At 37.3% G+C, this 15210-nt stretch overlaps 1 protein-coding gene across 1 annotated transcript in view; it reads right to left on the bottom strand.

Annotated features, from left to right (window-relative positions):
* PTPRQ (protein tyrosine phosphatase receptor type Q) overlaps positions 1-14459 on the bottom strand; it is a 218203-nt gene extending 203744 nt beyond the window's left edge. Inside the window, exons 1-3 of the mRNA XM_057488019.1 lie at positions 14189-14459; positions 12780-12877; positions 3787-3952 (exon numbers count right to left, since the gene is read on the bottom strand). Coding sequence (XP_057344002.1) covers positions 3787-3952; positions 12780-12877; positions 14189-14459 — 535 coding nt within the window. The remainder of the gene's footprint in view (positions 1-3786; positions 3953-12779; positions 12878-14188) is intronic.
* Positions 14460-15210: the final 751 nt, after the last annotated feature.

Genomic DNA, 15210 nt, shown 5'->3' with positions numbered 1-15210 from the left:
GTTGATGCTGCCTGTACCTCCTAGAAGGGAGTTTTATATGTAAACGACTTCTGACTGGTGATCAAGGAGTCAGGGTTTCACACCGCTTTATCTTTAGTGCAGATTCCAGACAAACAATATAGGGGGAGAAAGAGAGGTTACGAAACCAAGCATGTGTAAGTATTAGATTGGGTCTGTAATCTAAGATCCAATCTAATACTATTTCCAAAAGAAAGGAGTCTGAAATTAATCATTGAACTCCTTTTATCATTTTAAAACCCCCTCTACCAAGATGATTTAAAAAAATAAAATGCACATTTCTTTAAAAAAACTGTTAGGGTATGTTGCCTAAAATAGAAATCAACATTAACAGGTCAGTTTCTTAATTTCTGGTGTGGAGAGAGGGGGAATACTTTTGGAAAAGTTTTTTTCTTTATCTCTGAAAAGTTCCTGTAATGCTTTTAATGTTTCCCTAGTACCCCAAACTGATATTGATCAATTGATTTCTACCTTGACATGCTCAGAAACAAACATTCTCTTGGCATCATCTCCCAATTGTTCATCTAAAGCACTGTAGTTTTATAATAACTCCTCAGAAATACTGTAAATCCAAGGTAAAAGATCAGAGAAATATCCAATGTGTAATGAGCAGAATTCCCTTGTCGTGCATAGCTGTGGGCATTTTTCCTGGATCATTCTGCACAAACCTATGTCCTCTGTTTTCTCAAGCTTGACTGAAAAGAGATTGATTCTCCTCACCAGCCCATATTAAAATAGACAAAAATCTAACATGACAAAAGTCCCACTAACTACTGCTCCACTTATTAATTTATGTGAGGGCCAATACTATTTCTTCAGGGGTGGTAGAAAGTAACCAATATCTGTGAATTCTTAGGCAAGAAACTAGAAAAAGACAGGGATGAGACTGGAAGGAAAAGGAAGTCATGAAGGTGTGCTTACTGGGATGGTGGTGAGATAGGATGCAATTTCCTAGACCGTGGTTTAAGATTACACAGAGAAGGACTCTTGGCTAAGAAACAAGCATGTCTCACCAAGAAGAGGAAGAATATATTTGTTTGGAAATGTGCCAATCTGATCAAAAGGAAAGTCCTGGAAGCTTCAAGACAGTTTGGTAAAGACCTTTCCGAGCAGATTGGATAGAAGCCCGGAAATGGACAGAATGTAGCGGAACTGAGAAAAGCTAGCCTGTTTTTAGGATTAAGAAGAACAGCCTAATGATCGTGTATAATAGAGATTTTAGACTTTTTTCCCCTAAATGCAATGGAACACATGGAAGAATTTTAATCAGGAAAGCAATCTGACTTGTTTTTTTTTTTTAAAGACTACCCTGGAATGGTATATGGATGATGTATGATTTTGAAAGAGGCAAAAATGACAGTGAGAAGTCAATTAGTAGGATACTGTGGTCATCTGGGTGGAAAGGAGGGAGACGTGCCCTCAGAAAAAGGTAATAGAGATTAATTGATGCCTAAGTCATTGTGGAAGAGTAAGGATTCCAGTATATGAACTAGAAGATTCATTTAACTGAAAGTAAAATCCATAATAAATACATGATTTGCACTCCATGGAATTTGACCTCTCAAAAAGTGGGAAAATATGATACAAAAATAGCACTCTCAACCTAATTATTACTAACCAATAAAACTCAGATTGAAGGTGGATATATTTGCAGTTTTAAGAGAAAAAAAATCATAATGTGTTTAGTTTAATTAAGCCCAGCAAATGGAATTCTAGGCTTAGTTAGATATTTTTCTAGGCCAGAATTTTCCAAAAGTTAATCCTCAGAATCCTAAGTTCTTAGAGCTTAATAGATGTTAGGTGATTAAGCCACTTTTTCTAATAGCTCCTTTTTTAAATTAAAGAGTTTTCTTTATTGTAGGAATCTCAGAGCCTTAAATATGCTTAAGTTTTGTGATTTTCTAAAGCATCAGCATCCAAGCAAAAGTATAGTATGAGTCACATTTAAAAAGCAGGGTGAAAAAATTAGTGAGAATGTTTGATATCTTGATCTAGACAATGGTTACATGAATATACACACACATGTCAAAATTCATCAGGCTGCACACTAAGATCTTTGCACTTTATCCTGTGTACCTCATTATAAATTTTTTAATAAAAATTAATTAAAAACTAAAATCATAAAAACCCATATACAATTACTTTTAATAGTATATTTAACTTACTATATTGAAAGATCATTTCACATATAATCTATTGTGATAACCACTTTCTTTTTCACGTGAAATCTTTGAAACCCCATGTGTCCTTCCCACTTACAGCACATCTGAATTTGGACTAGCCACATTTCAACACTCAGTAGTCAAATGTTGCAAATAATCCATTGTGGACAGTGCAGCTCTAAAGCATCTCTCAACTTTGCGCTCTGGCATTTCAGGAAATTTACCTAAAATGCATTTGGAGAAGCTGAGAAAAAGCAGAAATATGCTCCCATGACCAGTGTCGAAAAAGGAAAACAGCTCAAAAGAACAGTACAATATGCAGTACAAATGTGAATTTGTAAAATATCTAAAGAACGTGTATACCTGCAACAACTCTGATCAATGTGCCAGATCCTGCAACATCGCCTCGCATTCTTTGTACCATGATGTTATATATTCCACCAGGAGTCAGATTTGTAATTGTGTGTTCAGTCATCATTTCCCAAATAAGATATTCTTTGACAAATGTTCTGTTTGATATATAAATCTTGTATTGAGTGAAGTTGGTCTCTGTTGGATTCCACATTAATTTTGCAGAAGAAGTATTCACAGCTTTTAATGTTAAACCACATATCCTAGATGGTTCTATTGAAAAGGTAAGTGATATATAAACAAAAATTGCATATATGCATGCAAAAATAAAGCAAACAGGATTAATATCATTTAAACATCTTGTAATAATCCTTGAATTTGTTCATGTATAACATCCTACATGTTCAGTATTGCAAATAGAGAAATAGGACATTACATACGAGTTTTAATTTAAGTGGCACTCTAATATCCTCCCTAGTTCCCAAAGATCTTTTCTCCGTCAATCACAAATCACTCCCAGTAGTCTTTCCTTTAGACTTGTGCCTCCTGAGTGCTCAGAACCAGACGTTCCCTTACACAAAATAATCACAAGTGTGTGTTAGCTGCCACCTCGCAGTTAGCTGGATGCTGGATAAAGATGAAACAGAACAAATAAGTGAGGAGGAGGTGAGAGCCAGAAGCAAGGGTACTTTCAAATGCGGTTCTTCTGGTTGCATTAGAATTTTTAGCATTCCTGTATCACTGCATTTTAATCTGCTTTGCAACGGAAGCAGGGCTGTCTCTTACATTTCATTTGGTCTCCACGGAGGGAGAGACCTCACAGACTTTCACAAGAATGCTGATAACAAATACCATCACTCCACCCCACCCCAAAACACTATGAAACTGACTGACAGTGAATGTACAAACATCAGAGAGGAGATAAAAGTTCTCTGTTTATCAAATCCCTACCTCAGTAGAACATAAATTGTGTTTAGATCATTAGGGTAAATTATATATAACATCTGTGCGTATACATATACATACATACAAACTATTTTTTAAATCTCTATGCAGTTCCCAATACATTTAGATGTACAAACATTACTTAAGTTTACCTACTTTTTGAGAGTTCTCTTAATCATATTTTTATGATCATCATTATTCCTTTACTATCAGGCTTTATGTTTTAAAATAGCTTCATTTATGCCAAGCCAAGATACTTTGAGTTCTTATAACACTATCAGTGAAAAATCTATTCATGATACACCCTTACTTGTCGTCACTGTTTCCGTTACAGATGTACTGTGATCTTCACCTCTAACTGTCTCCACATGAAACATGTAGTCCACACCTGGGGTCAGAGTCTTTACTTTGGCCTTGTTGCCATAAACGATTATTTCAAAAGGTTTCTCCTTCCTAGAGGCCACACAGTAGGATACCTAGAAAAAGAAAGATAAATTTATGTTTTTCATGGTTTAAAAAGAATTGACTTAGCACCAACTCTGTACTGGTCACATTCACATTAATTAATACCACAGGTAGGTATGGTCCTTCCTATCTTCACTAAGGAATAGTCAGGGGCCAGTTAAGGATAAGTAAGTTAGTGAAGTTCACATAATAATGAACATAGTGGACTGAAGTACATGCATTAAAAGACCAATAGTTTCAAAGTGTTTTTAAAATTTCACTTAAAGATAAATGGAATTTAAAATATATATGTATGTGTGTGTATGTATATATATATATATATATATATATATATATATATATATATATAAATACACTGAGTGGGACTTTTGCTGTTGGTTATCAGAAAGCAAAAAAATATTAGGTAAGATTGCATATTCGCTCTCCCAACTCCATGTGAGCAGAAGGCTGGAGGAGAAGAAAGCAAGAATCGTTGGAGTCCCTTTTCTGGCCTAGTGGAGAACACCACGGCTTTCCCCGACTCCCTAAGTCATGGGAAATAGGGTGCTTCTCCCCACATCCACACCCCAGCTGAATGAGGAGGGCCCCATGTGTTTTACTACATAAATTGAAGGTGCTAGAAAGAATGACACCTCCCGGAAGGACATACACTTAGGCAGCAAACTTCCCGTTCATGTGCCCAGTTGATCAGAGAAAAGGGAATCTGGGGAGAAAGAGCTGAGTGAAGACAAGAGCCGTGGATCTAATTACACTCCCATCGTTGCCCTGACAAGATGCCAGAATCTCCTATGGGTCAAGTGTGACCAGAGAGTGATCAGGCTTGGACCATCTTACCAGTATCCCATCCAAGAAGGCTGGCCTCTGGGCAAAGAGACCCTTGCAGCAAAAAGCAGTGGGATATAAGGCCACAGGAAAGGGCTGAGAGGAGCTGGGTGAAGTTGAGCCAGAGCTCGGTTTGTCATGTCCAGGAAGTGGGCAGTGGAGATAACGCCCAGAGTCCTCCAGAGAGCTCACACATGTGCCTCGGGAGAGAGCCAGGATTCAAAGGACTGTTCAATAAATGTCATTCAGTGTTAGTTAGGGGAGGAGAAAAAAAATAGCAAGAGAGAAAACAGCAGAAACAGATACCTGGAATAGAAAAGACACTCCAATTTTTTGTTAAATGGGTAAATGATAAACGTTACACTCTAGGCCAGCATATCTCTCATCATAACCTGGGTGAATCAATTATTCATTGAAGTTTTGAGAAATGGCATTACCTTTAGAAGTGTTCAGTGCAGTAACCTAATAGTTCCCATACCTCGGAGATTTGTTTATTCATTAAAAGCTACTTATAACAATCTTTACTCTTCTTCACCCCATATTTCATGTTTGTAAAACAGGAAGTAAAAGATGTATCTAAATGAAAGTAATCTGCTTAATCTTACAAATTATTTAAACCTTATTATGCTTTAAAAAGTAATTGTTATGTAGTAGGAGTCAGATAAGTTTCCTAGGCAGACAATCTAGGAAGACAATCTGGGAAGATAATCATGAGGTCTAGAAGCATATCAGTGCTTATTGATTTATAAGGCATCATTGACAGTTAACCTGCTTGTCTGGCATATGGAGAGACAGGAAGAGTGAGGAGAATGCTGAGAACTTCTGGTATGAAAAAGGACGGCAGGAGAGAGGACCATGTGATAGCAGAATGCAGTCTTAATGGAGTGCTAAATTCACACATGCAAAGAGTCATATTAAGGCACTAATGAAGGAAAAGAAATTGTAGGGATCTACAATTGAAAAACATATTTGTAATTTTTCAAAATACAATTTGAAAACTGGAGGTTTGTTTCTCCAAGTATGTGGACTACACGTGTCTAACAGAAACCACCTGAAGAAATGCAATTCACGCTTTATTCCTACTTTTAAAGCATGGTTTAAAGAACTGGGACAATTAATTTTAAATGATTAGGAAAATGATCCCAATTATGCAAGTACACTTTGCTAAGCAACCAGGATACTGTTGCTTAATTGATTAAAATTTAACAAATAATCTCATTGGTTGAGAAAGACTAGGATAACCATTAATGATATAATAGAGCTAATAAAAATAACTGGAATCCTGAAAAGTAACAATATGATTTCTTAAAATAAGTTTCACTTAAGAATAGATTCATAACATCAATCTCTGAAAAAAATGTGTTCATATAAAAATAGTAAAAAGTAATTTTAGGGTTATATATTTTATCTGACAATAAATAATTTTAAGGCCTCGCTTAACCCCAAGGAAAGATCACTACTTTTGGTATTCACCTTGAAATAGGAGAATTAGGACAGACAGACAAGGAGAAATAACGTGGATCTTTTACACTTAACATTAAAAATACTTAGACTTTTTACTAGAGAATACCTACACTGAATATAGGAATGAATCAAATCAGTCTAAAAGAGATCACATTTGTCATGAATGATTTATTATTCAAGATGCCACTATCATTGAATGACATTTACAAGTCACAAATAGAATGCTCACGCCTGACTTTGTGAACCTGTTGTGAAGAATATCCTCTCCTCCATGAGTCTGAATCCTACCTGTTACTAAAAGTTCATCTCAAGTTGCACACTTTCCTGGCAACTATATTCACTATTGATATAATTCCCTCTACAATCATCCTAATTATATATGGAAACACTGCTATGCAGTTTTATTTATTCATCATATATTAATTGAGCATCTATTACAGGGCAAGCATTATTCTATGTATTGGTATACTGTTGTAAAGAAGATAGACAAGACTTCTGGTTGCAGGGCAGTTACATTCTAGTAGTGGCACCTGACAACAAGCAACTCAATAAATAAATGGGATAATGCAGTTACATCATAGAGCGAAAGGAAAGAGAGGTTTTATTTAGATTAGGTAATCAAGGAAGGAGATGAGAACATGATATTTGAGCTAAGAACTCAGTGATAGGAAAAAAATCAACCAAATTGGGAAGCAAGATATCCATGCTAAATGAATGTGAAGAGCAAAACCTTATAGTAGGGATGTTTTTGGCATGCCAAGGGAATAGAAAGACAACCAAATGTAGTTGGAACATAGTAACTGAGCAAGTAGGTTAGTTAGATAAAGACCCAGTCACAGACCATGACAGATAACTTGGATTTCATTTGAAGAGCAATGGAAATCTACGGGATGGTGTTGAACTAGTGAGAGACATTGTGTTTTTTTAACAGTCTCTCTCTCTTTCCCTCTCTCACTTTCATGCTCTGGTTGTTATGTAAAAAGTAGACTAATGAAATTAAGAAAGGAAACAGAGACCAGTTAGGAGGTGAGAGTGTGTCGTCACCTAGGTTGCTGGTCTCCATAAAAAATGATAGTGACTAGGAAGAGGGTGGTTCACTGGAAAAGGAGAGAAGTAGACACACTGGGATCGGTTTGAGAGGTGAAAGTGGTAGAGCTCTCTGATGGATGGAAGGACGAGGGAATGGGAAGAATCAAAGATAACAGAGAAGTGATTTCAGGGCAGTGCCCTTTCTGAGACTGGAGACTGGGGGCAGCAGGGTCGGGTCACAGGGGAAATGCAGATCTTTGCCACCTGGTAAGGAGTCCTTTAAACACAAGAACGACATAACAAAAAACTATTTTGCTTTTAAGAACGAGCATTCTGAATGCTGTGTGGCAAGGGAGAGGGTAAGGATAGATCATAATAGATCGTATTAAAATTAAGCTTCCTTGATTGTGAAATATGAACTGTGAAAACTAAGAAAAGGAAAACTGATAACTGAATCATTCGCTCATCAAAACATTTATTGACTCCTGCTCTATGTCAGATCCTCATCTCAGCAATGTACTAAATGGTGATCAAAGCAGACAAAAGGCCTTCTCTCAGACAATTTACACATCAGAGCATTTGTCAAATACACTATCTCATTGAATTCCCTCAACAATTCTATAGAATAACAATAATCTTTAACAGATAAAGAAACAGGACCAAAGGTGTATAGAAACTTGTCCAAGATCTCACAGGAGAGGTGAAGCTGGGATTGGGGGCTGTGATTCTCCCATTTGACTATACTGCCTACCACACTTTGTAAAATTATGCAAGAGAACTTGACCATAGACATGCACATCAAAGTTGCACTGTATTAGAAGACTAGCATGTGAAGCTGGGAAGGAAGAAACTATTGGACAAATAAAAGGAAGTGTTGCTTTATGCAGTATATAATAACTTTGGAATTCCACCCCTAAGGATAGCTAAATATTCTTTCAGGATGTGGAGAAGTGATGCTAGCAGACATACACCAACAGGTCGATGTTTGCTGCTTTTCTGCCTGGGTGATTATCCTCTGATGTAAGAGGGCTATTAAAGTCCCTCACTATTATTATATTGGTATCTATTTCTCCCTTAAGGTCTATTAAAATGTCTTTATGTACTTACATGATCCTATGCCTTTTTGTTGGCTTGAACCCCTTGTCATTATGCAATTACCTTCTTCGACTTTTATTAGTCTATTTTAAAGTCCAATTTGTCTGACATAACTAGAGCAACCCCCGATTTCTCTTGATTCCCATTTGCATGGAACATCTTTTCTCATTGCTTCACTTGAAATCTCTGTGTGTCCTTACATCTGAAGTGATTCCTTACATCTGAAGATGAGTTGTTTTTTTATGCACTCAGCCACTCTGCCTTTTGATTGTAAAATTTAATCCATTTACATTAAAGGAATTATTGACAGGTATGTACTTACTGCCACTTTGTTCATTCCTTTCTGGCTATTTTGCAGCTCCTCTCTGTTCCTTTCTTCTCTTGCTCTCTTTCCTTGTGACTTGACTTTTTTTCACATTATGCTTAGATTCCTTTCTCAATATCTTTTATGTCTTTACTATAGGTATTTGCTTTGTGGTAACCATGAGGCTGACATATAACAGACTATATTCACCAGTCTAATCTAAGCTGAAGCCAATTTAAATTTGAACACATTCTAAAACTCAGGATTTTTATTCCCCCTCCCATCTTTTGTGCTTTGGATGTCACATTTTACACCTTTTTATTTTGTGTACCCCTTGAGTAATTATTTCAGTTATGGTTATTTTTACTGCATTTTATCTTTCAGCCTTCACACTAGCTTTATAAGTGGCTAATTCACTACCTTTACTACATTTACCTTTACCAGCAAAATATATACTTTTCTAAGTTTTTTTGTTAATAACTAGTGCCCTTTCTTGTCAGCTTAAAGAAGTCTCTTCAGCATTGCCTGCAAGGCCAGTTAGTGGCGATGAACACACTCAGTGGCTTCACTGGCACCTTCATTATAGCTCTGAGATTCTTCTAAGGGATATAAATCTTTTTGTACTCCCAGCAATCATGTAAAGAAATCTAGCAATCTAATAGTTTCAGGAGATTACTAACTAAAACAAACATTCAGTGTTTAAATGAATTTCAGTCTGTCCATACTAATAAATGTTCCTTCTATTCTGAACTCTCAGAATGCTGGGCTAAACAAAGTAAGGACTTCTGTTTTATAAAGAAAACCCTGTCATAAAATTCATCACCAGAATATTCTGCATAAGTATATCACTAAGAGCTTAAGATTGAAGTTGATGTCCAGTGATTTCATGAGACACATAAGATACTTGCATTCTATGTTCTCTATGACTTAGACTTGAATGACCTTGAATGTCATATAGACTCCATCGTGTCACATTGGTAGGGCCTTTTAGATAGTTTGGTTTTCTGAGGACCCTTTAAGAAAAAACTGGAATTTATGTTGCAAAAATGGAATTGACAATACTTGGTGAACTAAATATTTTATTTGTTTAAGACAGTTCCTTTTGACATTTGCCTCGATTAATCAACTAGATCTTTAACACATAGTACCACCCATCCTTTTGGTCTCAGAGGATTTGGACTTGATCTTACCCTCTACAATCTCTTTTGAGCTGTTGCTCTAGGAACTAACTCATTTCTGCAATTATTTGAGAATGTAAACACCCTGAAGACACAGATTTGTTGCTGAAGGAATGGATTCTTGTAATGTCAAAGTTGAATTTTTTGAATGAATGAAACTGTACTATTCCAGGACTCTTTCAACTCAGCCTAAAGGCATGCATAATATCCCATCACTAAAAAATAAAAGAATCTCCTTTTGCTTCATTTCCTTTCATCTTTATACATAATTAAGCACTGCAATTAACAGGTTAATTCCATTTCTTATTTTGACTATTGACAACTTTTAGATCTCGACCTGTCTCCCAGCCTAACCCACATCTGGCATTCAAGATAAGAAGGCCTTAGATTAGCTTCTGATATTGGGAAAATATTCAAACTGTATAGCTTCCCAGCCCTCCAGAAAGTCCCTGCCCCAGCTCTACCTTCTAATTACAATTAAAACCAGAAGCCAAGTCCTCCTCCCTCCTATCTGCTCCCCTTCTCACTGGACCCCCGCATGAGCCTATCTCTTTCTGAGAATCTTCAATTTGTTATGAATACTAAATGTACTTTATTCATAATCACAGATGAGTGTGTTTGCATCACCTGCCTTGAATCCAAATAAATTCCTGATGGGCAATCACGTCTGCTTCTGAACAGACATCAGAACAAGTGTATTGCATAAATGCTATGATAAAAACATGCACAGACAGTTGGTGGGTCAGAGAAGAGATTAAATCACTACGTTTAGAAATAGCTGGGGAGTCATCCCTAAAAACATGGTAAGAGTGAGGAATATATAAATGAAGCCTTCAGAGAGGAAAATATCTGCAGAGATGAGTTTCAAAGAGGTGTATGCTATTGAGGAAAGAAAGACTAACATGTCTAATGAATTACAATACCCATCTGGAATTTAAGATGAGTGAAGGAAAAGGTGATGAGGTGATCGTTCAACAGATTTAGAAGAACTGTTCTGAAGCATGGCTTGATCTTGGGAGCAGAAAGGAACCAACAGCGATGATAGGAGCTTAACCAAGGCAGAGGAAATGGAGATGGGAAGGAAGGGAAGTATTTTCACAGTAATTCTAAGTTAAAGTCATCAAGATTCAGCGAGCAAGTATGTATGACATGAAGGAAAGAGAAAAGTCAAGGATGACACTAAAATTTCTAGTATGGGAGATCGATAAATGGTGTCCAAGGAAGTTTTTATGGCAGGAGTGATTATCTGAGCAGGGTCTTGAAGAATCAAAGAAAAACAAGGAAGAGAATGTATTCTGTTTGGAATGACAATATGAAAAAAAATAGAATCTGGAAAACACAAAATTTATGGATAACGGTAGGCAATACAATTCAACTGAAATATGGGATACTGGGAAAACAGGTTAGAGAGGTTATTTGAGTCTGGCTCTGAAGATGACAGTAAGCAGGATGTATATTATTAGATAGTGGGAGCCACTAGAAGGCTTTATACTCTATACAAGCCTTAAAGATAGATCTATAATATTATCTGTTTGTCTTTAATACCAGGTACAATAAATAAATGTGGATTCTTTTTATGCCTGTCATGTAGTGACTATTATCTTGTTCCTTTTATTAGCCTTAATTGTTAAGAAACTCAAACTCAAATATAAAACCCAGATGTACTAATTAGCAAGTACCTGGTAATTTTATTGCGCTAGTTAATTTTAGACTGTTTCAGTTCATAAATTATTAAATTTTATGTTACTTTTTAGTTACAGGAAACATCTTTTGTTGTATCTGCCTAGATGCTAATGATTCTCTTTATAATCCAAATCACCACAGACTGTGGCCACCAGTTTTTACACGATGTGGGACCTACAAAGTTGACTGAAACTGGACCAGGTGTGTAATCGAATTTGGAATAATCAGTCCCTTCCTTGGGAATGCAGGGAGAATCTTTTTCTGTGGATGATAATGGATCGTTTGTACTTGGAATTTCTGCAGGGCATTATTTCACTACCACATGGATTGCTTAGCAAAGAAAGTTGGCTTTAAAAAAAAAAAAAAGATTGGATGAGCAGAAGTAGACAGAAAGAAAATAATCAATAATCTTTGGGTTCTCAATCACTGTAAAATATCTGATTCCAGTTCTTCCCAACACTCAGTTAAATTACTTACCTTGGTCTCCATGAAGCACTCTTGCATTAATATAATACATTTTTTCTTTATTGCTTAAAAACTTTCAGGTTATTTTCTGCCTATAATTACAATTACCATCTCCTACCACATGAAAGTGTGGAGAAGTCGTTTGCTCCCATGGAGTACCAAGCAACAGTGCTGTCTCTGGAAGCCGACTCTGTCTGCAGACAGTACAGTGTAAGCCTGAGGGCATGTATAATGTTTCTGCGCATGATGCCAGGTTACATTACCAACAACAAAAAACACAAAAATGTACACATTTACCTTACAAATAACAGCAGACATAGTTGAAAAGTGGCTTCTCGGTATAAATTACTCTCCTGCTCTTCTCCCTGGGCTAAACTTCCCTCTAAACTAAACCTCTAGGATGAAATTGAAAGAGAGCCTCTGGTCATCACCAGCTCTAACTTCTGGAATCTTCCTTCGGGCTGCTTCTGTCAGCATTGTCCTCCAGCACCAACATTCCTTATGCACACTTCTGTACTGCAGAAGCATATGTCTATCTATCTCCAGTGAAAACCAAACTCTTCTAAAGGCAAATATCAGCTTTTACTCAGATGTGGGAACCTCCGATGACAAGTTTGTACTTTTGATGCAGTACTTAGAGAAATTACCTTTAAGTAAAATCTTACATTAAAGGAGTATAATTTCTAAAACCATAACAATAATTTCTAAAACCATTAATGTAAAATCAGGAGAAAAGCAAGAGGGAAATAAAGACATCAATAAACATTAAGGTTGTGCGATAGTAGCTCTGCTCTTTACCTGAAACTTTTCAAAGCCTCCTTGTGGGAGTTGCCAGGACAAATATATTGTGTTCTCTTCCTGTCCAAAAATCAGGAAATCTGATGGTGGGTCTGGATCTAGGGTAATGACATAAAACAAAGGAAGGATATCTTACATGCACACACAACAGCTCTACTGCTGTTACCTATATTAGACTGATTACTTGGACTGTCACATTATGTAAGAACACTAAGTATGAAAGAGGATTCCTAGGTTTATTCAGTCAGCTTTAGCAGTGTGTAATCTGGTGCAAGCTATTTTCCCTGAGTCTCAGTCTCCCCATTTCTACAATGGAAGGTTAGAAAGAATTTTCTAGAAAGGCTCTTCCCACAATAAAATTATATGAACTATGGATTTTTTTTGAACTATGGATTTTAACATTTCTTTTTTCTCATAGCAGAATTCAGAATGAAGTTATTAGAATTGGTATTTTAACTCACAATTTTATGCATTGTAAAAAATAGATACATTATTTCCCTTCCTTCACTTCACAAACTCCTTTTCCCTTTAATCATTTTATGTGAGAAGATTCTGTAAACTTATTTTTCAAATGTGTCTGTTTCTAATTTATATTTCAAACTGCATGTTGCTTTGCTTTCTATAATGAGAAGAAATGTAATATTAGCATTTTAATAGAATTTTATTGCCAAAATTCAAATTTTGCATGAGATTTTTTTGTCCCTACTTACATATTGATTTAAGTTTGTTAGAATTCATCTCAGTGGTAGATTTAACCTGAGTCACCTATTCACAATCCTTTTTATTCTGTTTTTCTGTGATGCATATTCCCTTCAACCTGGAAAGAAATTATTCTTCCTCCATCGGTCATAATATATTTTAGCCTTATTTTGTACACTTAATAATATTCCATCTACTTCCAAGTGGGGTGAAGGTACCTTGTAAAGAAAGGGAGATCCAAGAAGACCAAAAATTATTATTATACAGTAGAAGACAAAAGTCAAATTGTGAAGTAGGAAAGGTGAAATAAAAAAAAGTGACCCACTTTATCTGGGAAAACCCAGTCAAAGCCACAGCATTATGAAATATGGAAAGTATGATTAAACCCAGAGTAGAAATGAGGAGATGGAGGTCCAGATAGCATAATGGTTTGTACGAAGTACAGAGCCAAGAATCGTAGTCCTTCTTACAACACGGTGGACTCTCTAATGAAGCATAGTGGTTACAAGACTGAAGTTGATACCAGGGAAATGTAGGTTCAAATCTCTGTCATCTTGTATATGCTCCTGAAATTCTCTAAGCCTTAGTTTCTTCATTTGTAAACGCTGTAAAAAACCTACACCTCACTGTCATTGATAGAATAAAGACTGTTATTCAGAATTAGTGACATAAAGCACAGAGAGTGCTTAGCAAAGTGCCTGACAAGGTACAAGGGCCCAGCATCATGACAGTGATGACCACAGTGATGACAACAGTGACCATGGTGATGATGGTGACCATGGTGATGACGGTGACCACAGTGATGATGATGGTGACCATGGTGATGGTGACCATGGTGATGGTAACCACAGTGATGATGGTGACCATGGTAATGACGACAGTGACCACGGTGATGACGGTGACCACAGAGATCACGACAGTGACCATGGTAATGACAGTGACCACGGTGATAACGGTGACCACAGTGATGACGGTGACCATGGTGATGACTGATGACGGTGACCACAGTGATCACGATGGTGACCATGGTTATGACGGTGACCATGGTGATGATGATAACCATGAGGATGGCACAGCCCAAATTTAAGCAGCATGAAGCTTTCATTATATAAAATAATGAGCTATGGGCGGAGCCAAGATAGCAGCGTGAGTAGAGCAGCTGAAATCTCCTCCCAAAACCACATATATTTTTGAAAATACAATAAAGAAAACTGTTCCTAAAAGAGAGTCCAGAAGACACAGGACAACAGCCAGACCACATCCACACCCGTGAGAACCCAGCGCCTCACGAAGGGGGTAAGATACAAGCGCCAGCCCTGTGGGACCCAAGCGACCCACACCCCAGCTCCCAGCGGAAGGAGAGGAGTCAGAGTGGGAGGGAGATGGAGCCCAGGACTGCTAAATACCACCCAGCCCCAGCCATCCACACGAGAGCGCAGACACAGTGCATGCATGAGGTGCTGGAAACTAGGGAAACAGGACAGTAAGATCTGTGAGCGGGTCCCTGAAGACGTTGCACCTGGGACAAAGAAAAGCGAGTGCTTTTTGGAAGTCTTAAAGGGACAGGGACCCCAAAACCGGATGGAAGCATCCTGGTACACTTAGTCCAGCAGCAGGAAATCTGGGGATCTCTGGGCACTCTAAACCCCTGGGCAGCAGGGAGCAAGGAGGCCCCTCATGGAGATAAATAGCCTCCCAGCCGTTCCCCCTCCAATGCGGCTCCACCATATCA

Source organism: Manis pentadactyla, chromosome 10 (assembly GCF_030020395.1).
Source record: "Manis pentadactyla isolate mManPen7 chromosome 10, mManPen7.hap1, whole genome shotgun sequence".
Lineage (NCBI taxonomy): Eukaryota > Metazoa > Chordata > Mammalia > Pholidota > Manidae > Manis > Manis pentadactyla.
Note: the sequence above shows the minus strand (reverse complement) of the source record. Positions and strands in the feature narration are given on the sequence as shown.